The sequence below is a fragment of the Tenrec ecaudatus genome, chromosome 2 (assembly GCF_050624435.1).
Source record: "Tenrec ecaudatus isolate mTenEca1 chromosome 2, mTenEca1.hap1, whole genome shotgun sequence".
Lineage (NCBI taxonomy): Eukaryota > Metazoa > Chordata > Mammalia > Afrosoricida > Tenrecidae > Tenrec > Tenrec ecaudatus.
The window spans coordinates 34,177,499-34,202,500 of record NC_134531.1 but is presented as its reverse complement, the minus strand read 5'-3'; the positions used below and the strand labels follow the sequence as shown (position 1 = coordinate 34,202,500).

Below are 25,002 nucleotides of genomic sequence, written 5' to 3'. Positions count from 1 at the left end.
ATTTTTCCCCTCCCTTGCCCACCTTCCCTCCTTCCCTTATGAACCCTTGATCATTTACAAATTATTATTATTTTGTCATGTCTTACACTGACCAATGTTTCCCTTCACTCACGTTTCTGTTGTCTGTCCCCCAGGAGGGGTTATATGTAGGTCATTGTGATCAGTTCCCCCTTTTCCCCCCACCTTCCCCTTCCCCTCCTGGTATCTTAACTCTCATTATTAGTCCTGAGGGGTTTATGTTTCCTGGACTCCCTGTGTTTCCAGCTGTAATCTGTACCAGTCTACCTCCTCTGGTCTAGCCAGATTTGTAAGGTAGAATTGGGATCATGATAGTGGGAGTAGAGGAAGCATTAAATATCTAGAGGAAAGTTGTATGTTTCATCACTGCTGTGCTACATCCTGACTGGCTCATTTCCTCCCTGCGATGCTTCTGTAAGGGGATGTCCACTTGCCTACAGATGGGCTTTGGGTCTCCACTCGCACTCTCCCTCATTCACAATGATATGGTCTTTGTGTTCTTTGATGCCTGTTATCTGATCCCTTTGACACCTCATGATCACCCAGGCTGGTGTGCTTCTTCCATGTGGGCTTTGTTGCTTCTCAGCTAGATGGCCGCTTCTATATCTTCAAACCTTTAAGATCCCAGACTCTATATCGTTTGATAGCCAGGCACCATCAGCTTTCTTCACGACATTTGCTTATGCACCCCCTTTGTCTTCAGTGATCGTGTCAGGAAGGTGAGCATCATGGAATGCCAGTCTAGTAGAACAAAGTATTCTTGCATTGAGAGAGCACTTGATTGGAGGCCCAATGTCCATCTGCTACCTTAATACTAAACCTATACATATATGCACATAGATCTATCTTCCCATTGTCATATACAAATATATTTACATATGTACATGCCTGTATTTAGACTTCTCTAAATGCCCTTTACCTCCTAGTTCCTTCCTCTATTTCCTTTTACTTTCCTCTTGTCCCACTATCATGTTCAGCCTTCATTTGGGTTTCAGTAATTCCTCTTGGTTACATTGCCCTTGATCAAGCCTTACCAGGCCTCATACACCCTCCTCACCATTGATTTTGGAATACTTGTTTTTCCCTCCCCTACCTCTCCTTCTCCCATGTCCCCCCAGAACTGTCAGTCCAATTGTTTTCTCCTCCAGATTGTTTATCTGGCCTATCTTATCTAGATAGACCTGCAGAGATAATAATATGCACAAAAAAACAAGACAGAGCAAAACAATGACTGAAAAAAAAACCTGTAAATAGTTCAAGGTCTGTTTGTTGACCTTTAGGAGTGTTTTCTGGTCTAGTCTGTTGGGGTGTCATGCCCTGGCCCTACAGTCTATTTTTGGTATTCCCTGAGGACTTGTTTCCTCTGTTCCCCTTGCTGTTCTGTTGCACACCCTTAGTCTTTTGTCTCAGTGTGGTGGTGTCAGGTCAGGCATAATTCCCACACTGCATCTCCAGTGTTTTGTCCCCTGTAGCACTATGGGTCAGTGAGGGACATTGTGTCTCGTAGTGGGGCCAGCCCTAGGGTCCTCTCTGTGCTTTGGCTGTTCTGAGCAGGAATATCGTCCTCAGGGCTTGGTGGCCCAGGCTGTGCTCCACTCTCTTTTCCTCTCCCTTCATTTGCTCCTGTGAGCTTTGATCAGACATGACCCTCTCCCTGAGCTGTAGCTTCAGTGTTGTCCTCTGAAGTGAATTCTTCTGCGGGGAGGGGAGACTACCCACACAGTTGGGATTGGGGCCAACCCCTTAGCCCGCTCTATTGAAGAGTTTTTTAAAGAAGAGATTTTGTCAAAGTGGGATTGTTTGCTTTTTGTTATTACATTTTGAGAATTTCTTATGTATTTTGGGTGCATCATCACTTCCAGATATACATGTTTTCAATTATTTCTGAGTCTGTGGCTAGACTTTTCATTTTCTTCTTAATATCTCTTGATGAGATTTTTTTATTATGTGCAATTTACTAATTTTCTTTCCTTCATGACTATTTCTTTCTGTATTTTTCTGTTCACAGTGTGGTCTATGACTGACCTAAATGTGACAGCAAAGTAGACCAAGTTTTGAAGCTGATGGCTGGGAAAGGATGTTGTGAGTTGGCCCAGTGATGTGCTGTCACATTACTTGGGAGAAGCTCTTTACATCCTCTTTCCATCTTCCAAGTGCAGCCTATCCCGTCCTTGGAGTTCCATGTAGTTTGCCAACTAATACAGACCATTTAGAGGGATGTGAGCAGTCACTTGTCAGAACATTGGGCCGGCTGGCAACCTTGGGGTTCACAGGTTTGAATCAAGTATTCCTGACTTCCATAGTTTGATAAAGCAGAGCCCTGCATCCACACAATGGGAGAACACTTTTCTTGCTTGTACCCAGCGGTCCCACAATGTACTTTGTGTGTCTCTGGTACCCAGTAAGCTTTGAAAAGTACTTCTGTAGGCTGGCCAAGGAATTTGGGTATTATAGTATTTCTCTACTGAAGTTTTTACATTCATTCCAAATTTCCAACCAATCAGAATTTTGGGAGCAAAACTAGTTTGTAACAGTCCCTGTTATAGCACATGTTCAATTAGGGTAGCACAAACCCCAGCAATTGTTTTTCAATAGGGAAAAACCTCTGGGACATCTTTGCTTTGAGACAAACAAAGCAGATGATGTAAATGAAGACCTCTGAGAGAAGAAGGAAAGCATTCTGGGAAATGTTTTCTTCCTCTCCCCTGCAGTCCTTATCTGCCAGGGGAATACTTTCTCCTCTCCTCTGCCGTCCGAGAAGGGAATACATCTCGCAGGTTAAATACACACTGCCCTCTCAGGACACCCTTGCTTACATTTTCATCTTTTAAAAAATCTGCTAATTTTTATCCTTTGGAAAGGACTGAAAAATGATCAAAAAGTTTTATTTACTTCAGAAGTAGTTGAAAATTTCTTAAATTATTTCCCAGAGACAGTCTTCAAGTTATTATCACATATTTACCTTACAATTTATGTTTCATACTAAAGAAACTGAAATTATTTAGACATGATCTCCAAAGCATGAGCCTTAGCATTGGACAGTTGCCTAAAAACAGGTTTTGAAAAAGAAGGATCATTTCCCTTTAAAGGGGACATGCTAATGGCTTTACCAACCCTGCCCTCATTTAAAAGGCACATGCCCTGGAATATGGTGGGCAAAGCCCAGAAGGGAAAGTAGCCAGATATTCAGTGGGATGAAAAGTTAGTCCTTCATATCCTTGTGAATGAGAGCCCGTGTGGAGTGGAGACCCAAAGCCCATCTGTAGGCAAGTGGACACCTCCTTACAGGAGGGTTGCAGGGAGGAGATGAGCCAGTCAGGGTGCAGTATCAGCACTGATGAAACATACAACTTTCCTCTGGTTCTTTAATGCTTCCTCCCTCCCCGCCCCCCATCATGATCCCAGTTCTACCTTACAATTCCAGCTAGACCAGAGGAGGTAGACTGGTACAGATCAGAGCTGGAAACACAGGGAATCCAGGACACATAAACCCCTCAGGACCAATAATGAGAGTAGAGATATCAAGAGGAGAAGGAGAAGGTGGGGGAGAAAGGGGGAACCAGTCACAAGGATCTACATATAACCCACTCCCTGGGGGACGGGCATCAGAAAAGTGGGTGAAGGAAGACATGGGTCATGAAAAAATAATAATAATTTATAAATTAGCAGGGGTTCGTGAGGACGGGAGAGAGAGTGGGGAGGGCGAGGGGGAAATGAGGAGCCGATAATACCAAGGGTTCAAATAGAAAGAACATGTCTTGAGAATGATGAGGGCAAGAAATGTACAAATGTGCTTGACCCAATGGGTAGATGTACAGATTATGATGAGAGTTGTACGAGCCCCCAATAAACTGATTTTTAAATTAATTAATTGATTAATTAAATTTATGAAATGAAAAAAAAAAGAAAAGTTAGTCCTCTTTGATGGCTCTTGCACACCGTGGTACATGGGCACACACCCACCCAAAAATACCAGGAAACGTAGGGAAATCACCCTCCACTCAACTTGCCAAGCCCAGGCCGTCACACAGAGTTGCTTCTCCCCCCAAATAGTTTGCCCTTAGAATCTTTCTATATTTCGACTTGAAGCTTGAACATTTTTATTCATTTCTTTCATTTCAAGATATGCCAAGGTTGTCCTTCCCACAAGAGCTTCCCAGATTGCATGGTACTCCTTTACTTTGTATCCTCAGGCTCCCCTTTGAAATGCTCGATTCAGCTCCATGACTTCATCCTGTCTTCCGTTTTCTTTGGCTGCTCTGGGACGCAGAGCAGGCTTCAGCGTCTTTTCTGACATTCGCTTGATCCTTTCTTTCCTGTCATTTTAGTGGCCTTCGTGGAGAATGGTCTTAAAAATTCCAGATCCCTCCTCTCCCACCTTGCAAGCAAGTGGCAAGCTATTCCCAAAATATATCTAGCAACGCAAAGAAACCAGGATAGCTAAAGTAATCTGAAAAGAAAGAAAACAAATAGAACATTTTGTTTTCACATTTCCCAATTTTAAAGCATACTCTATCGAGCAATCAAAAGAGTGGGGTGCTGGCATATAGAGAGACTTATCAATCATTGGACTAGAATTGTTGTTGGTTTTAGGTGCCATCAAGTCACCTCTGATCTACAGGGTAGATCCTGTACATAAGAAAACAAACACTGCCCACTCCTGAGCCATCCTTGTAATTGCTCCTATGCTCACACCCACTGTTGCAGCCACCATGGCAATCCATCTGATCAAGGTCTTCCTCTTTTCCACGGCCCCTCTACTTTACCAAGCATGACGTCCTTTTCCAAGGACCATTCTCTCCTGATGGCCTGTCCAAAGCATGTCAGATTTCTTCCATGACAGAGTTGTCTGCTCTTTTGGTGGTTGATGGTACCTTCAATATTCTTCTCCAGCATCACAGTCCAAATACAGCGATTCTTTCCCATCTTCTTTATTCAATGTCCAACATTCATATGCATACGAGGCAATTGAAAATTACATGATTTGGGCCAGGCCTACCTTAGTCCTCAAAGTAACATCCTTGCTTTTCAGCACTCTAAAGAGGTCTTGTACAGCAGTTACTTAATGCAACACGTCTTTTGATATCGCCACTGTTGTTTCCAGGAGCACTGATTGTGGATCCAAGCAAAACAATACCCTTGACAACCTCAAACTTTTCTCCATTTGTCATGCAGTTACCTATTGATCCAGTTTTGAGGATTTGGGCCTTCTTTGTATGGAGTGGAAATCCATAATGGGGGCTTCCATCTTTGATTTTCATCAGCAAATACTTTAAGTCCTCCTCACTTTTAGCAGGCAAAGTTGTGTCATCTGTATACAGCAGGTTGTTAATAAGCCTTCCTCCAATCCTGTTGCCATATTCTTCTTCATATCATCCAGCTTCTTTGATGATTTGCTCAGCATGCAGATCAAATAACCCTGGTGGCAGGACACAACCCTGTCACAAACCTTTCCTTATTTTAAACCGTGCAGTGCTCCCTTGTTCCATTTTCACAATGCTGTGGATCATAACAATCAATAACCTTGAAGAATGGACATTCCGGAACACTTCATTGTGTTCCTGTGGAGCTTGTACATGGATCAAGAGGGAGCTGGAATGGAGTTGAGAGTCCAGAATGTAACCCTAAAATTGGTAATCATTGGGTTTTGACACGAATTCCAAGATCAAAGGAAAAAGAATAACCTCAGTCGTCTGGCTATCCAGCCACATGCAATATAACGTAGATCTCAAACTGTATCGAGGCCTACCTGTAGTCACAAAATTTCAAAACTCTTAGAAGAACATATAAGACCAAATCTCTGTGACCTTGATTAGGCAATGATTTTTTTTTGAGATGGCGGGCACCAAAAATTAGGGGGAAATAGATCAATTGAACTCCATAAAAATGTAAAACGTTTGTCAATGGATAGCATTGAGAGAGCAAAAAGACAACATGTAGAATGGAAAACAATATATTTGCAAATCACATATCTGAAAAGGGACTAATCATCCGAAGTCTCAAAACAGTATTCACAATTTAACAGGGATTTAAAAATAGGCAAATGATTTGAATAAAGTGTCTTTTGGGAAGAAACACAAAAGGCTAATAAGCCCATGCAAAGATGCTCAAAACCCATAGTCCATAGGGAAAAGTACGTCACACGTGCAATGAGATGCAAACTCACACCCACGTCTAAAGAGTATACCAACCAACCAACCAACCACCAATCAACAAAAATCTCACTGCCAGCAAATTAAATTTGGCTCATTGCAACTCTATACGACCGAGTAGAACTGCCCCCTTTGGGTTTCCAAAACTGTAAATCTTCATGTGGGCAAAAAGTCTCATCTTTCTCCCCTAGTGGCTGGCGGGGGGAGGGGTTTCAAACTGCTGGTCTTAGGGTTAGCAGCCCAATTCAGAACCTCAATTGATACAGAGAATATGGCTGAAAAAACCAACACCTTTTCATGATTACAACACTCAGCGGAGTGGAACAGAAGAAGTATGATCATAATTAAAAAAGATAGACAATAACGCATATTGACACAAACTGACAAGGCTATAGAGAAACGGGATCCTCATGCATTGCTAGTGTGGATGCAAACGAGTAAATCCACTTTGGAAACAGTGTAGCAATTCCTGAAAATACAGAGTGACCACGTTGTTGCTGCTGTTTATCACAGAATTGTCGCTGAATTATCGCCACCCTATCTGACAGAGAACCCCACAGAGCTTCCCAGGGTGTCCTCGTTAGGGATGCAGACTGCCACATTGCTCTTCTCTCTTGGGCAGGTTCAAACCAATTGCTCTTCAGGTAGCAGTCAAGGACTGAACTGTGATACCAGCAGGGTTCCTGGAGTGAAAACGTGGCCCACTGATCTTTCTCTTAGCTTTAAACCCACAGGAAATGAACACATATGCCCACACAAAACCACGTCAACAAACACTCAGAGCAGCGTTATGCACAATCACCAAAAGGTAGGATAAGCTCAAATGGACATCAATTGATGAGTGAATAAGCAAAATAATATGTCATCATGTAATTGAAATGATTTGCTAATGAACAGGAATAAGGAAGTTTGGGCACACACTGTGAGAGGGAGGAGGAGGAGAAGCCGGCTACTCAGGGGTCCCTCTTAGTGTGATAAAGTGTTCACACTTAGGTAGTGGTGTTGGTGATGAAACCTGTGAATACACTAAGAACCACTGACCTACATGTACATTTTCTAAAGGCTTTTCATTGTATTTTGAGAGGAAGTTTTCAGAGTAATTCTTTTAAATGGTGAATTTTATCATTTTTTAAGTATATGCATTATATGGTCCTGGGAGTTTCCAAGGTTTTAAATCTATACAGATTTAAAGAAAGCCTCATCTTTCTCTTTCAGAGTTGCTGGTAGGTTTGAACTACTGACCTTGCGATTAGCCGCCCAAAGCATATAATCCACTACACCCCCTGGGCTCCCTTAGTCTAGTAGGGTTCCTTTGCAACAAGGATACTTCCTGTGCCATGAAAAAAAACTTATTTTGAGGTCAGGGCTAATGTCATCTTTTTAAAAAAACAAATGTGGACCTCCTTCCAAATTACTGAAGCGTTGCTACAAGTTCACAGGAATTTGCTCACATAAAATGGCAGTTTTTAGTTGGATAAGGCGTTTACAGGAAGGTCAGGAAGACCTCAAATGTGAGCCAAGAGAGGGAAGACCTTGTCAGATGAAGACACTGCTGCCAAAGCGCAGAAACTGCTAGAAGACTAGAATTACCATTGATGTGATCACTACTGAAGCTGGAACATCATACAGTTCAGTATTCTCTAAGCGAACATCTGGCCCCAGGAAGCTTTTGTGAAGATCAGCCAGCTAAAAGAGCTGCTCTTGCCATCAGACGGTTTGTTTTTTTTTCTAAATTTTTCCCATCAATCTTTTAAATAAGATCAAAGCTAATAAAGATGATTTTTATGGAATGGATCACTACTAGGAAAAGTCCTAGATCCACTAATATGATCAACAGATTGGGGTTCAGTCAGAAACACGGCCTCTGAGGGAGTCTTCTAGGCCAGGTAAAGTCAAGGCAGAGAGGCCAACTCAGAAAGCTAGGGTCACAGGTTTTTAGATTCTGAAGGGGTAACTTGATAGATTTTCTTGGAGGACACAGGAAGGTCATAGGGGCTTATTCTGAAGAAGTTTGAAGAAAACCCAAACCTGCATTGGTGAGACAAAAGCCAGGAAAGTTGAGTGGAGAAATGGTTTCCCATCATGACAATGCACCTGCTCATTCCTGGAAGGTTACAAGTGGTGGCCTATGTGGAATTCATTGAGAAACCTCCCCGTATCCACTTATCCTTCCCCAAACTCAGAGGCTCTTTTAAATGAATGTGATCTGAATCCCTGGAGGATGCCAGAAGTGCTGACTGGATACAGTATTGAGTAGAGAGTGTCCGAAATTGCTTCTGGGAAAGGCCCAGATGCTATAGACCTAGACAGAGGGTATGTCGAGAAAAAGTAATTTCATACTTGGATATGTTTGTTTAATAAAGGGTTCTTTGATTTTATAGCAGTACTTTTTGACTGATCCTCATAGTGTATAGTTTTAAAATAGAACATACTAATCGACCACTGGGGCTACAACATGCTATGTCACTTCTTGTGAAACAATGAACAAACGTGGCCTATGGGTGCAGCTGGAAATGGGTCCCACCTGGAGAAGAGGTCTTTCTACAACCACATAACTTCCTCATCTTCATCCGGGCCCAGCAAGCAATCCGAGGAAGCAGCAGTTGCCCTGGCCATGCGCAGCGTGGCTGGTTTGGGCTTGGGAGGGGCCTTATTATCAAAGAACCTTTAGCAGTAGGGGTGCTGGTTTGAGACTTTCTAAATGCCAGAGTAACCGGTCTGTTTTCAGAGTGAAGGATGATCTCACTAACCTGCTTTCTGAAAATTCGGGAAAATCCTCCTGCAGCTCAAACTTGTGCAGAACTTCCCCAATGAGAAAGCCACTGGAAAACGCCTTTGCAAACGACTTGGGACCTGGATTGGAACACAGAGCAATAAGAAAGTAGATATAGTGCTGCACATACTCACTGACGTCCAGTTAATTCTCAGGAGGTGAGAACACAATCAGAACCCCATCATTTGACTTAACCTCTAAGTGATGTAAAAATACTTCTGGTAACACTTACGTTTTAACTGAGAGGGAAAGACTGGAGCTTACAGCAGATGGCTTATAAAGACTCAAAATAGATGTATATAATACTTGGTAATATGAAAATTTGAAAGAAAAGCAATCTTGGATTGAATAAAACACATTCAATAAATATATAAACAACTTCCAATCAGGAAATAAACCCTCAAAATAGTTTACAAAATTGCTCTAATATCTCAGTTATCTATGTAGCCTGTGGATAATGATAGGATATTCTGGGCAAATGAAGTCAATTGAACTTTTTTAAACCTTAAGGCTTAATTTTAACCATTTCAGTCCAACTGCTTTGTTTAAACTAAATTCTACTCAATGTAAGCAAGCCTTCCCTTGGTGACTCAGAGAGGTCCCTGTTGTCCAGGTGTAATCCTATGCAGTGGTGGAGATGGTCTACAATAGTGTTTCCCCAAGGAGGCAGGACCAACATCTGGGGGCACTGGCACCATCTGGGGGGCCTGAACAAGCAGATGCCGACATTTTATCCTGAACTATGAGGACTAAAGTACAACAGCTTTCCATTGCCAAGGGGGCAATGGAAAAATGTTTTCTGCAAAGGGGGAGGTTGTTCCCAAAAGTTTGGGAACCTATTGTCTAGACGAGAGACCACAGATTTGGAAGACCTGTGGGTTGAAATCTTGGCTCTGTCTCTAAATAGCTGCACAAACTCAAGCAACCTATGGAACCTTCTGAGTTTCAATTCCCTCATGTCTAAACAAGAGAAAAGAGTATCTATCTGGGAGATCTACTTAAGCAATTAGAAGTAATCAACGAGAATTTCTTGATGCCATATTATTTGCAATATTCTAGGCACATATGGGAACTTTAGAAAGTAATAATTTTTAAAAAGCTTAAAAGAATTGCTTTCTGAAAAAAAAGGGGGGTCTTTTTTGATGTCTTCTAAGTTTTGGGTTACACACACACATGTACACATTTATGAAGTGAAGCCCTATAAAGTTCCATGGTATACCAGGGCAATAATTGTGAATTCACATAAAATAAATTATATCATCATTGGGCAAACCATCATCTCTCAAATGATTGCAGAATTCTCTAGAAATCCTCATTGAGTTTCTACCCAGGTCCTGTAGACAATCACAAACACTGGAAGGACATCACAATCTTGATCATGTCAGTGTTTCCTCTCCTCTCGTTGGCAAGGAGCCCTGATGGTGCAATGGGTAAGGGCTTCGGTCCTAATGACAACATGTGGCATACTCAGCAGCTGCAGGTGAGGAAGACCAGGCTGCCTTTGATCTGCTTTGATCATGAGCACAGCCTACAAAACCCCATGGGGAAGTCCTACTCAGTCACACGGGATTGCTAGGGGATGCAAGTTGACTGGACAGTACCTAACAACAACAATAAGGTGGTGAATTGCATATGAAGGAACAGTATTTCTTCCTGATCTGTACAATTCGAGCTTGGTTGTGTGGTCTCTGGGGCAGAGAGGGTAGATCGCTGTGGTCACTAATGAGCAGAGACCTCGGCCAGAAGGTCACCTGTGTATATCTAAAGAATGAATCTTTGCATGTCTGATATCAGCCTGCAATTTTACCCAGGGCTCTCTCTCAGTATTTGGTCTTAGAATATTTGATCTGTAGAGTAACAGCCCAATACTTAGGTTGAATCCACACAATAACATAGGTAACTTAAAAAATAATAAATTGCATTTCTTTAAACTGTATTCAGGATGAGCTTCCAAACTGGCCAGAGTTATTATAATAACTAGTTCACTATTTAAAGGAAAATACTTAGAATGATTCCAGAGTCATGTTAGGTACCCAATAAAATGTGTGCATAGTCTTCCCTACCCATATGCCCTAATTTAATGCCTAATATTTAGATGGATGTTGATCAGAACAAACTATGGGTAACATTGCGAATAATTAGAATTCTAAAGCATCGTTGAAGATGATTCAACAATAGTTGCATCAATACATCAACAGGGGAGGAGGACATGGCACCGATATCATTGTGGATGGCAGATGGACTTGGCTGAAAGCAGAGAATACCGGAAATATGCTGATTTGTTTTTATTGACTATGAAAAGGGATTTGACTGTGTGGGTCATCATAAACTATGAATAACATTGAGAATAATGTGAATTCCAGAATATTTCCCTTTGCTCCTGCAAAATCTGTTCATGGAACAAGAGGCAGCTTTATAAACAGAACAAGATAATGTTGGCTTAGGGTTAATATTGCTAAAGGTGTACATCAGGTTTGCACATTCTCACCACACTTATTCAATCTATATGCTGAGCCAATAATCCGAGAAGCCTCACTATATGAAAAAAAGCAAGACAACAGGACTGGAGGCAGGCTTATTAGCAATCTCCAATATGCAGATGACACACCCTGCTTGCTGAAAGCAAGGAGAATTTGAAGCACTTGTTGACTGATGAAGATGAAGGATGGTAGTCTCGAGTGTGAAATGCAACTCAATGTAAAGAAAACAAAAATCCTCCCAACTGGACCAATAAACATCATAATAAACGGAGAAGAGAGTCACGTTATCAAGGATTTCATTTTGCTTGGGTCCATAGTCGATGCTCATGGCACTAGCAGACAAGAAGCCAAATGGTGGATTACATTGGGTAAGTGTGCTGCATAAGACCTTTGAAAGTGCTGAAGAGCAAGCACATCCCTTGGAAGACTACGGTGTACCTGACACTAGCCATGGCATTCTCAATAAGCTCCTGTTGGTAGGTGCCATCAAGTCGGCCACAACCCACGGTGACCCTGTGCACAACAGAAGGAAACACTGCACCACCCTCACGATGGTCCGATGCCTGAGCCCACTGATGCAGTCATTGTGTGAAGCCAGCTTGTCGAGGGCCTTCCTCGTTCGTTCTCACTGCCCTTCCACTTGACCAAACATGATGTCCTCCTCCAGGGAATGGGCTCTCCAGGCAACATGCCCAAAGTGTGTAAGACTAAGTCTTCCCATTCTTGTGTCTAAGGAGCGTTCTGGCCTTACTTCTTCCAACACAGATCGGGTTGTCCTTTTAGCAGTCCATGGTACTGTCAATATTCTCCAGCACCACAATTCAAATGCATTGATTCTGCTTCAGTCTTCCTTATTCTATGTCCAACTTTCACATGCATGTGTGAAATTACCTCAAATGAAATGTGGATGTTGGACAATGAATCGGAAAAACTGAAGAAGAATGGATGCATTTCAATTATGGTGCTAGTGAAGAGGACTGAAAGTGCCATGGGCTTCAGAAGAACAAACACATCTGTTCTGGACGAGTACAGGCAGAATGCTCATCGGAAACAAAAAGGCAGGACTCAGGCTCATGCACTTGGGACATGTCATCAAAAGAGCCAGTTCCTAGGAAAGGACATTGTGCTTGATGAAGGAGAGGGTCAGGGGGGAGAGGAAGAGCATCAAGGAGATGGGCTGACATGGCGGCTACAACACTGGCTGAAGCACGACAGCGACGGGGAGGATGGCACAGGATGGGGCAGTGTTTAGTTCTGGTGGACACGGGGTCCCTATGATCTGGAGCCAAGTTAATGGCACCTCACAACAACAACAACCAAAAGAACCAACAAATGTGTTTGGGAGGAAGTACAGCCAAAAACTCCTTAAAGGAGAGGATGATGAGACTTTGTCTCAAATGCTTTGGAGAGGTTACAAGAAGGGACAGGTCCCTAGAGAACCATGCTTCATAAAGTAAAAGTTCATTGTGAAGGAGAAAGATGGATGGATTGACAGAGCGGCTGCAAAACTCAGCTCAAACACAGGAATAATTCTGAGGATGGCATAAGACCAGGCACCAGTTCCCTCTGTTCCAGGTTTGCTTTGAACCGGAAGTGACTTGAAGACACCTAACCAACATGCATGGGAGGTCGGAAGCAATGGTTGCTCAATGGGAGAAGTCTTTCTTTCCAGGGAGGAGACCCATGCACAGCCACCATCAGTCTTAGTGGAGGCCTGCATATTGCTGTTGCTGAAAAGATCGCAGTGGAGTTTCCAAGTTAAGATGGACAAGGAAGGAAAGCTTGCCAATTTGTTTCTGAAAATCAACTAATGGAAGCCTTAGGAATCACAAAATAGCCTATTTCAAGGCACAAACCAGACTTTTTTTTTTTTCCACTGTAAATGGCATCACGGTGAGTCATGGGCCAAAGTGAAGGCAACTAACAAGCACAAGAAGGACATACAGGTCAGAGAAGGACAACCAATTATGCATTTCATTGCCAGGGTAGTTTACAACTAATAAGCCAACATAAAACATCTCTCTGCGGCTTTTAATGCCTGGGATACTTCAGATGTACTGCATGCTCCCGCCGCAGAAAAGAGAACAAGGAGAGAAGAGCTATAGCAAATGACAAAAGCAGGAAAGGGGAACATGGGGGAAATAAAAAGAGGGAGAATGCAAACACAAGTAAAATGTCAGACCAAGAGTAAAGCAAATGAAGAAAGCGTATGTTATGTAAGAGAGGATTATACAACACTGCTTGATGTGATTGAACTATGGAATGATATGATAACTCTAATAGCTCCAATAAAATGTTTTTGTGGGGAAAAGTAAAGAAAGGAGAGAGAGAGAGAGAGAGAGAGAAATGTATAGAAACAAAAGTTGTAAAAGGAGGAAACAGCTGAGAAGCCAGGGGGAGAGGGAAGGAAAGGAGGAGGGAGGGATGGGGGTGTGTGTGTGAAGAATGAAAAGCAGAAGCGAAAAAAAATGTTTTCCTCTTCTTTTATTGATCATAGTTTTCTTCCCACTAACCGCGGCTGAATACCATGACTAATTTCATCAGGGCCACCTCCAAGTTACGTTGCACTAAACAATTGTAATTTCCCATGGGGACCAAGAAGGAAGTTCACTCTAGGAAGGAATAAAGAGTGACTCAGAAACAACAGAACCACAGGAGCCAGGTCAGGATCGCCATCCTGTGTGGGGATGAGACTGTCAGCAACAACTCAACCCTTTCTCCACACGTCACGTCACATTTCTGAAACCCTTCCTTCAGGGTTTCTATTAAGGGCTGAACCCTTTCATAGAGGTGCTTGTGAAGAGTCCTGAGAGAGCAGGAGACATCATCTCAGATGTTTCTCCATCTCCATGATCCAGAGCCAGCCTTTCTGAGAAAGCACATACAGGCGATCAGTACCCCTAAGAAGCCAGGTTCCAAGGGCTTCCAGGAGCGTGGGGCCTGTGGAAAGGATGCTCTGAGCTTGACTCCATGCTCATTGAGAAGCCTCTGGCGCATGGGCAATTATATAGATAGCCATTGTTTCTTATCTGCTCTTGAACAGAGTTTCAGCCTCGGAAACCCACAGGGCCAGTTGCCCTCTGCTCAATAAGGCTGCTATGAGTCAGAATGAACTCAATGGCCGTGAGTTTTTGTTTTGAGTCTTGTGTAAGAAGGAAGGTTGAGGGTTTTGCCACCTTAGAATTGTTTGGGGAACTAAATTAGATATTGCAGATAAAAGGGCTTCGCATACTGCCAGCACGGATAGCAAGTGTTCTGTGATGGTTTGGACTAATATTATGTCAAAAGCTCAGACTCGTTCATTTGATTCTGACTCATAGTGACCCTATAGGGCAGAGTAAAACCGATCCTTTGGGTTTCTGAAGCTTTTCATTTTTATGAGCGTGGAAAGCCTAAACTTTCTTCCACGGAGCAGCTCTACAGCAAGATCAGCCACCCCACTCGCAGCCCCTCCTTCCCTGGGGCCCCTTGATCATTAGGAACCCGCTGCAATCAAGTTGACTGACTCACAGTAGAACCGGGCTCCCACAGGGCTCTCAGTGGCCGATTCTTCAGAAACTGGCTGATTCCCGGAGCCACACATCAGTGGGTTTGAACTTTACCGAGGAGCCTGGGTGGCACAGTGTGTTATGGGATGGGCTGCTAAGTGTCAACAGTTAGACGCCACTTGCGGCTCCACGGGGGAAAGGAAAGGCTCTCTAGTCCCAAAGAGATTTGCAGGCTGGGAAAGCCACAGGGACGCACTTCCCCCTCCTCTAGGGTCCCTGAATCAGAATGGCTCCAAGGGCAGTGAGGGCATTGAGGGACTTGGTGGGAATGAGTACCCATCCCCGCAGAGCCAAGGCCACCTGGGACAGAGCAGAACTGGGCCAAGAGGGTTTTCTTGGCCGCCATGTTGATGGAAGCAGATTGCCAGGGCTTTTTGCTTCAGCACCGCTCGGTGTGTTTAAGCATCAACCTTTAGGGAAGACATCCCCAAGCAGATTGCTGGCACCCTCCAGGGGCTTCTGTTATTGCTGTTATGGTGATTAGTTGCCACGGAGCTGGCTCTGACTCACGGCGACCCAATATGTGCAGGGCAGAGCTACCTAATGGTGGCAAGGCGGCGACTTCTCTGGAACTCAGCAGTAAGGCTGTCTTCTGAGGTGCCTAGGTGTGAGGCTTTCTGCTAGTTGTTGAATGCTTAAGTGTTTGTGTCACCTAGGGGCTCATGCTGATTACTGCTTTCTAACTTAAGAGTCAGAAATAAACAAACACGATCCTTAGAGCAATTGCCACGCAGTGGATACTGACTCAGAGCATCCCGATAGGACAAGGTAGAATTGTCCACACGATATTCAGGGCTGTGCATCGAACTGGACCCTCCAGGAGAGACTTTGGCTGTGGCAGTGAGTCGAGCATGGGCACAGGCAGTGTTTCATTCTGTTGTGCACTAGGTCGCTATGGGTTGGAATCGACTCAATAGCAGCCACACAACAAAACGAACAAGTCTAAACAGAAGCAGGTTGCCATCTCTCTCTTTGCGGAGCGGCTGCGGGGATCGTTGTGCCATCCGCGAAGGACTTAGCCACTGCGCCCCCACCGTAGGGCCTATTAATTACACGATTTGGAAGCTCTCCTCCTCAGTCACTCCCTTCACTGGAGCAGTAAAACCGCACCTGCATGGGATCCCTGTATCTGTTTCAGTGGAGGTGATGCCGACTCACAGTAGCCCAGTGTGGGCACAGAACTGCTCCGTGGGGCTTCCGCAGCCTTGGCCTTTCTGAAACAGATTGCAGGCCTGTCTTCCAAGGTGCCTCTGCATGGGTTTGAACTGCCAACTTTTCCCTGATAGTCAAGTATTTAAATATTTGTACTACCCAGGGATTCCTGCATTATTGACCACATTGAAAAGACAAGCGGATTTACCTTCATTTGAGAGCTGACTTGGAAGTTGATAGGGCTGGCCTGGCTCTCAAAGCTAGCCTTGGCATTCTGCTGAGCACTAACCAGCTCAGGGCACAGCAGGGCCAGGGCCAGGCAAGGCCACTCTGACCCCGATGAATCAAGACAAAACCAAAATCGCTTTGTAATCACACCTGACCACAGATGCAAACAACACTATTTGTCCAAACTACACAAGTGACCAAATGCCCTCCACCAATGTGTGAGTTCTGCTTCTGTACTAATCACAGCTTTTCCTAAGCTCATCCGTGACCACCTTCTAGACAAGATTGATTGAGGTCCCCAACATGGGATTGTTCTGAAGCTCTGGATAAGGTTTTCGGTGACTACTTCCTACCAAGGGGCAGCTTCTTTGTTGTCTGTCCTCATGTGGCAGCGCTGCTGAAGCCCCTTCAGTTTGGGTGACTCTGCTGGCACTGGAAACACCAGCGACAATGGGTTCTGGCATAGGAACAATAGTGAGGATGGTCCAGGATCGGGCAATGCCTCAGTCTGTTGCGTATAGCATCTCCATGGGCCGGAACCACTCAATGGCACCTAACAACCACCACCACAGGATTACTGATGCTTCTTGACAAGCGCTAATTCAGAGCAAAGCACTACTTTCTTGAACTTTCTCCCACCCACCCAATGCAAGTCCAAATGCCCTTTCTGATGTCCTCATACTGAGACAGCCCAAGGCAATTCCTCATCATAATTGTTCGCCCTCATTGAAACAAGTCGGTTACCCAGCTTTGTTCAACTACACGTGTGCCCCGGGGTCTCTGTCTGGAAGAAATGGACAATGTCTGTCTCTACGGCAAAAGAACCGGATAGGCAACCTTTCAAAGGTTCACCATTGAAAGTTTTCACCACAGTTCTCAAAAAGGTTAACTACTAAAAACAAAGTCAATCCCTATATGCCCAAGGGATCAAAGCGTGGGTGCCACTGGAATTCTGGGTCTGAAAGTTCTGATCTGGGTATGCACAGCAGCCATCTGCTATTAGATACGCTGTCTTAACGACAAGTCATCAAAAGCCAAGTTCCAGTCACGGAAAAGGCTGGTGAGATAGCCCAGAAATGTTAAAAACGTGTTGGGTGACACCACAGGTAGTGTTATTTTCTAATTTTCCCAAGAGCTGCAGTCTTGAGACTTTACTTTTAGACTTGGAATCTAGTCCTAATGTGCCACTGCCAAGCTGCCCAACCCTAAACAATCTCTACACGCCTAGAAACCCAGCTCACTGCCACTGAATCAACTCTGACTCCAACCCTGTAGGACAGAGCAGAGCTGCCCTGGGGGACTTCCACACCGTAAACCCTTCCAGGAGAAGAATGCCTCACCTTTTCCCCAAGGAGTAGTTGGTGGTTTCCAACTGCTGACCAACACTCACTACGACCCAGCTGTCTTCATTTCACACCCATTGGAGAAGATGCTTTGTCAGACCTAAAGTTTTATGAATCTAAGAGAGGGTCAGACCATTAAAAGGTCCTCACCATGCACTCCACAGTACTGCAGAATAAGTATTTAACAGGATCTTCTGAGACCAAATTACCCTTTTTAAAACATAATTTGATACTTTCGAAAAGGCCTGGATATAAGATTTAATGGACAGAGTCTAGCTATTACACCAGGAGACTCGGATAAAGTATACCTTTACAATGTGAGATAAAGGCTAGAAAATGCCATTCTTCAGAACAAAAACTTCTAAGGGTTATTATAAAAGGACAAGATGGGCCACCTAGAAATATACTCCATGGGGAGTGGGGGGACCCCTAAGAGAATTCAGCAACATTGCTCTTTCAGGAGGTTTGGGCTGCAGACTGACACTGGCAAACAGTCTGGCTCCGTGTGGCTTCCTCAGCACACAGACTAGAAGGGATTCTGAGTCTAACAATTGGCCGACTGCTAGTTAGACCATATATCTTTGGGCAGAATAGTAACAGACATTAAATATGAGTTTGACTTGAGTGTCCTTTTGCTGAAATCTGATTTTTAATTAGGGTCCCTGGGGGTGCCATGATTAGGCTCTTGGCTGCTTACCAAAAGGTGGGTGTTCTGAATGCACACAGTAGCTCTGCGGGACAATAAGGATATCTGCTTCCATCATGACTGCGTTGAAGAAGCTCTGCTGTCACTTGGGAATGCTGAGAGCTGAGAACCCACTCAGTTGTGGGATGTCGAACCAACTCGACTAAACAATTATGCCCGTCAATAGGCCACAGACTGAGTGTACCATCCCACCAGGACAGTGTATTTGCTCCATCTCCAGTCTAGGTTATTCTGCTATCCTTCCCCTAGTGAGAAACTGCTGCCCTGGCTTACAAAACCACCAGAATGTCAACTGAGCCTAGAATAATTCCTAAGAACTGGTATGATTTAAGGACACAGAGCTTCTGAGATCACACAGCTGAGGATCAAATATCAAGGGTGATTTTTCTCAAGATGAACAAAACCATAAGGCGCAGCTTAAGACAATATGTTTAGTCTACCTTTGCCTCAGTCACATGTTGTCATGTAGTACACAAGTATTTACTAAGTGCTCACTGTACAACAGGCACAACATTAAGCATGATTTTACTACGGGAGACAGAACATGAGCTGATCTACTTGTTGAGGATCTGCTAGAAATCAGGCACCGGGGTGGGCCCTTCCACTTACAAGCACATTCCTTACTGCCCCCACCACCAGTATATGCAATTTTTACTCTCCCTCCACAGGGTACTTAATTGGAACCTGGCCCTGTCCTGTGCTATTTTTTATGACTATTTGGTATGCTTCAGTCTATGGTATATCATCTTCCAACCTACGAGGCTCACCGTATCAGACAATATTTTGTTGGAATCTCTAGGGTTTTCTTGGCTACTTTGGGGAAGTAAATTGCCAGGCTTCTCTCGCTGGTATGAATACATGCTCATGTAGTGTAGCGCTGCACTATTTAAAGATACTCAGATTATGTCTAACACTTTTGATATTATGAGGGGGCACCAAAAAAAGAAAAAGCCAGACCTCCCCCCCAGTAGAGCTTTCAGAGTACGCATTTTCCAGCTAGATGGGCATGAGCAACGTGCTTTGAGTTAGTGCACCCAGTGGAATTGCCTGGGAAGATTCTCTCTGGTCACAGTGGATTTTTTCGTGAAAGTAGTTTTGCTCAAAACTCGGTTTTTTTGTGATGGCCAATGTACGAGAACAGCGTGCACCTGTGAAATTTCATTTCCTGCTCAGAAGAAATTCCACAGAAACAGTTGCGATGTTGAACACAGCTTAAAAGAACAGCACTGTGGGAAAAACTCAAGTGCATGAGTGGTTTTCTGGTTTCAAAAAAGGAGAAATGACAATTATGATAACCCACATTCTGGACATCTGTCAACTTCCCAAATGGATGGCAATATTGACAAAATTTGTGCACTTGCTCTTGAAGACTGATGACAGGCCATCAAAGAGATGGGAAAGTTATCTGGACTATCTTGGAGATCGGTTCAACAAATTTTAACAGAAGATTTGGGAATGAGAAGGGCCACTGGGAAATTTGTGCTTCTGAAGAGACCCAGATTTTTTTCCCCAAGGTTATGATTGGTGATGAGACATGGTACTATTCTTGTGACTCAAGCAAACCTCAGTCAGGCCAGTGGAAGATGCCATTGTCACCTTGCTCCCAAAAAAGCTCATCAAGTGAAATTAAAAATCAAGATGATGCTCATTTGTTGTTTTGATGTGTTTGGAGCTCATTTCACCAAGTCAGATTGTTAACTATTAGAGGATCTGAAAAGATTGCATAACAATGTGTGACAAAAAATACCTGATTTGTGGCAGATGGGGTACTGGTTTGGCCACCACAACAATGCACTTGTTCACACAGCCATCTAAGTGCACCAGTTTTGGGCCAAAAAAATGCCTCTCTTACACCATGCACCTTACACCTGACCACACTCCCTGTGACTTCTTTCTGTTTCCATGAATGCAGAGGGACATGAAAGAACAGCGGTTTGACGACAAAGAAGTAGTGAAGAAAAAACAAAGGGGGTGCTGTCAACCATCCCAACAGATGAGTTTGAAAAATGTCCCCAAGAATGGACTCGTAGATTTGACAAATATATTAAATGTAGTGGAGAGTACTTTGAAGGTCATAAGTTTCTTTTGTTAAAAAAAAAAAAGAAAAAGATTACATTTGAAATAAAAATTCTGAGTTTCTTTTGTCTAACTCCTTATACAATCTAGGCGCCAATAAGCACCGTTACATATTGGTGCTGTTATTTTCATGTGATTAATTCCAAAATCAAACAACTCATTGTATTGGGTAAATCTGCTGCACATGACCTCTTTAAAGTGTTAAAGAGCAAGGATATGACTTTTAAGAACTAAGGGAGTCTGGCTCATACTGTGGCATTTTCCATCGCCTCAGTTACATGAATAGACATTGAATAGGGAAACTCCAAGGAGAATCACTGCATTTGAATTATGATGCTGATGAAAAATAGATTGTCAGAAGAACAGAAATCTGTCCTGGAGAATGTGCAACCTAAATGTTTCTTAGAAGCAACAATGGCAAGATTTTGTCTCATGTACTTTGCTATCATGAGGGACCAAACAAAAACAAAACTCACTGCCATCAAGTTGAAAGTAATGAATCGTGATCTATAGGGCGGAATAGAAGTTCTCGGTTGGTTTCCCAGTGGGTTTCCCAGTGGATAACTCGTTATGGATGTAGAAAGCCTTGTTTTTCTCCCAGAGGGCAGCTGGTAGCTCTGAACTGCAGATTTTGCAATTAGCAGCCCGACTTGCAATCCACTATGTCCCCAGCGTTCTTTGAAATGAGAACCATCTTTGGAAAAGAACATCATGGTTGGTCAAGTAAAAGGAAATCAAGAAACGAGGATGACCCTCTATGAGATGGACTGACATGGCGACTACAGTGAGGGGCTCAAACATCACAATGATTGCGAAGGTGGTACATGGTTGGGCAGTTTTTCATTCTGTAGGGTTGCTATGAGTCAGAAACAACCAGATAGAACCTAACAGCTACAAACATCTCATTAACTTTTTAAAATGCTTTGCATGTATTATCTCACTTAATCTTGACATAACCCTCTGAGAGCCTCTATTATAAGAGTTATGAAATTGAGGTAAATTACCTATCCAAGGCATTAGTGTTGGCGGAGAAGGAATTTGAGAGCTCAAATAACTTACCCCGAGTCACTAGGTAGTAAAAGTAGCAGATCAGAAATTTGAATCCAGGTGGTCTGACAACCAAGTCTGTGCTCTTAAAATGACCCTTACTTAAGGCCATTTCAAAATGACCCTTACCCAGGGTCATTACAAAATTCCTTCCGTAGACACTGCTGCCATTGGCAGTCCTTCTAGGATGGTTTCCAGATGCCTTATCTTTTAATGGCATCAATACCAAGTCATCTACTCTCCGCAGTACACAGGTGACAGGCTATCTTGTGGGCTTCTAAACCCAGTTGAGTGCATGTTCCACAAGAGCAAAGCCCTTTACAATGTACAGTTGGGATATCTAGGGGACTGCTGCTCTTCTTAGACCACTTCTTGGCAGCAGGGACCAAGACATGAATATGTATTGTTAGCGAATGGGAAGCAGACTAGGACATTAGGACCCGGTGTCTCAGCTAAAAGCTTCCAGATTTATCTCCAGGGAAGCGGACACTGGGAATTTTCCATTCATAGCTCGTGTTGTTAAAATGCCTCATGTAAAAGTCTTCAGTCTTTTGATGTTTACAGGACGAAGGAATTCCTCCCTCTGCTCAAACCCAAATTCCTCCAACTGATTAAAATTATAATGGTATACTACTACTGTTTTTATGTTTCCTATTAATTTTATATACTCCCCCCCCCCAAGTGTTTCAATTTGCCAGAGAGCCCTGGAGACTTGAGCAAAGTGTGTGGTTTTTCCTAATCAAATAAATGAACCAAATTAAACCAAACAATATGGAATTGTTTGAGGGCTCCCCCACCCGCTAAGCCCCAGGCCTGCCTTGTGCAGTCATTACAACTTAAGGATATGCGCAATTGCCTTCTTGGCTCCTATGGTGGGAGAGGAGTGAGGGGGGTAGAAAAAGCTATATACTGCCCTGAGTTCAAGGTTGTATTATAGGTCAGCTACCTAGAGACACCATGGGGTGATCCCACAGCCCAGGGAGAGAATTTAGTGCAACAAATGGTCCGTTTGTGGTGGAGGCTTGGCAAAGAAAACCATCTTGGTTTTCTCCCTCCAAGAAAGGTAACTTGACGTGCTGAGTGTTAAAGAGCCTCGGGATAAGAAGCATTTTGTAAAAACCCTGCAGGAAAACGACAACAGAGCACGACTACTGAGGTAGCATCTTTGGTGGAATGACCTAAGGTTGGGCTGGCACTAGCCCAACAGTAGCAAGTCAGTCATGGTATGCAAGGAGCTTTCTGGGAAAACAGACAGAAACGGTTTGGGAGCCCAGTGTAGTGTTGGACTAGAATGATGATGCCATCTCCAAAATCGCAAAACTGCCTCCAGGGAGCACGATTTAGAAACTTTGGGTGACAGCTTTATGGTGAGGATGGAATCCAAATAGAGTCCCGTTCCTGAGTAAGGTCAACTCTGGACAAAAGTTAGTTGTGAGCAAAAGTAGCTGAACGTGCTCCATTTAAGATTCACTCTCACGGCCATCCAGTGGATCCCCTATAGGAAATCCAGAGACCCTATAGGAAAGGGGAAGAACTGCTCCTGTGAGTTTCTGAGACTAGCTCTTTACTGGAGTGGAAACCCCCGTCTTTCTCCTGCAGAGTGGCGGGTGGCTTCAAACTGTTGACCTTGTGGTTAGGTTAGCCGGCCAGCCCTTAAGCATTAACCCACCAAATCAATTGAGCACTTATAAAAATCTCCAAACTGCATCAAGGCGAACCTTTTCGGCAGTAACTCAAGTTGCACACCCTTCCGGCTTGCAGTCCGCTGTGTGGACCCAGGTTATAGGAGAGGACACTCAGAGAAGGTTCTTGCCCAGGGCACAGAGCAAACAGTGTGGTCGCTCGTACAAGACACTGTGTTTAAGGCTCCGTGAGTTCGGGTGGTAAGGTGGTTATGCTCTGGGCTGCTACCCATAAAGGCAGAAGTTCAAAACCAGCCACCCGCGGGGAAACGACGAGGCTTTCTACTCCAGTAAAGTGTCCCAGTCTCAGAACCCACAGGGGGCACTTCTACCCTGTCCTACTACGAAATCGACTGGATGGCAGTAAGTTTGGAGTCTGGGTAGCAATGGTTTGCCCCACCTGATGATGATGGGAATGGACCAGTGTCAAGGCCAGACTACAGACGCCAGCCAACAGCCAGGAAGCACACAGTAGGTTAAAAACCCCTTGGACGTGGGCGGGCAGGGATGATGGGAAGAGCAGCGAGGTGAGAACGTCCCACAGCGACTCAGGGGGCTCTCAGTCCACCAGGGGACCCCTCGGGGGCAGAGCGGAGTGACCCCACTGGCGCCGCCGCTCGCGCCTCCCCGGCCGCTTTCCCGCAGCGCGCCGCCTCCGGACCCCGCGCCGCGCCCGCCCGGCTCCCGCTCGGCCCAGCCGTGTCACTCACTCACGGACTGGGACACTTTCAACTCCTGGTTGAGCCACTGGCACAAAATCTCCGACATGGCTCTGATTCCGCGGTGACGCGACCGTGGCACGAACTGGTCCGCCGCACCGCGTCCTCCCGTTGCCAATAGCAACCGTTGCCAAGGAAGTGTTCCTAAGCAGGGGCTAGGTGATCGGTTTGGAGAAGAGGGGACACCGGAGTCCAACGGCAGAGGACTGAATACCGAAGACTGCCCCCTGCTGGAGGGAGGGTCCCGGATGCGCGCACGCCCAATAAGGACGCGGGGTGGGGGGGCGGTGTGTGAGAACCGGCTGGGGGTGGGGGTGGGGTAGGGGCGGGGGTGGGCTGGGGGTGGGGGTGGGGTAGGGGCGGGGGTGGGGCCGCGATGAGGCCTTTAGGAGGTAGGTGGCCCAGAGGACAAGGCAAGAACACTTCTGACTGAGCGAAGGGCTCATAAAAGAGCAGAAAAAACAAGAAGGGGTTTCTTGACTGTAAGGTAGTTTATTTTTTCTGTCTTTTCATGAAAGCCACATTGACCCCATGGCCGCAATTTTGCCACTGTTTGCAGATTGCTAGTTTTGATGTCTGGTGTAGGACTATCCCGTCAAGGACAGAATGGATCTTAGGCCTGCTTTCATTCTCAGATCTGGGATAGGGTGGGTGACTTGGAAAAGAGTCAGTCCATTTTGTTAAGGTGGTGGAACTAATCATCATATCGTTGTATTGTTTTGAGAAGGGCCTTTGGGGGTGCGGTGGCTAAGGGCTAGGTTGTCAACTTAGAGACTTCCTGTGGGAGAACGATGTAGCCATCGACTACAGATCGACAACTTTGGGAACATGATGGATGGTTTACCTTGTTCTATGGGGCCCCATGGGTGGCAAGTTGGAATGGACCAGATGACAAACAACAAGAACATGGTATGTTGAGAGGTGAAGATGCAATCAACCATTTTATTATGTTTTTGTCAAACGTTTTATCGTGAATTAGGTGAATATTCGCAGAGCAAATGGTTGGTTTTACATTCAACAATTCACATACATTTTGCTTTAAGCCAACCACAATCCCCACAATGAACTTATCTCACCT

The 25,002-nt window shown here is 44.5% G+C and overlaps 1 protein-coding gene across 1 annotated transcript in view; it reads right to left on the bottom strand.

The window, feature by feature from the left end:
• SPEF2 (sperm flagellar 2) overlaps nucleotides 1-24,028 on the bottom strand; it is a 202,695-nt gene extending 178,667 nt beyond the window's left edge. Inside the window, exons 1-2 of the mRNA XM_075540928.1 lie at nucleotides 23,916-24,028; nucleotides 8,921-9,023 (exon numbers count right to left, since the gene is read on the bottom strand). Of these exons, the coding sequence (XP_075397043.1) occupies nucleotides 8,921-9,023; nucleotides 23,916-23,973 (161 nt within the window). The 5' untranslated portion in view covers nucleotides 23,974-24,028. The remainder of the gene's footprint in view (nucleotides 1-8,920; nucleotides 9,024-23,915) is intronic.
• Nucleotides 24,029-25,002: the final 974 nt, after the last annotated feature.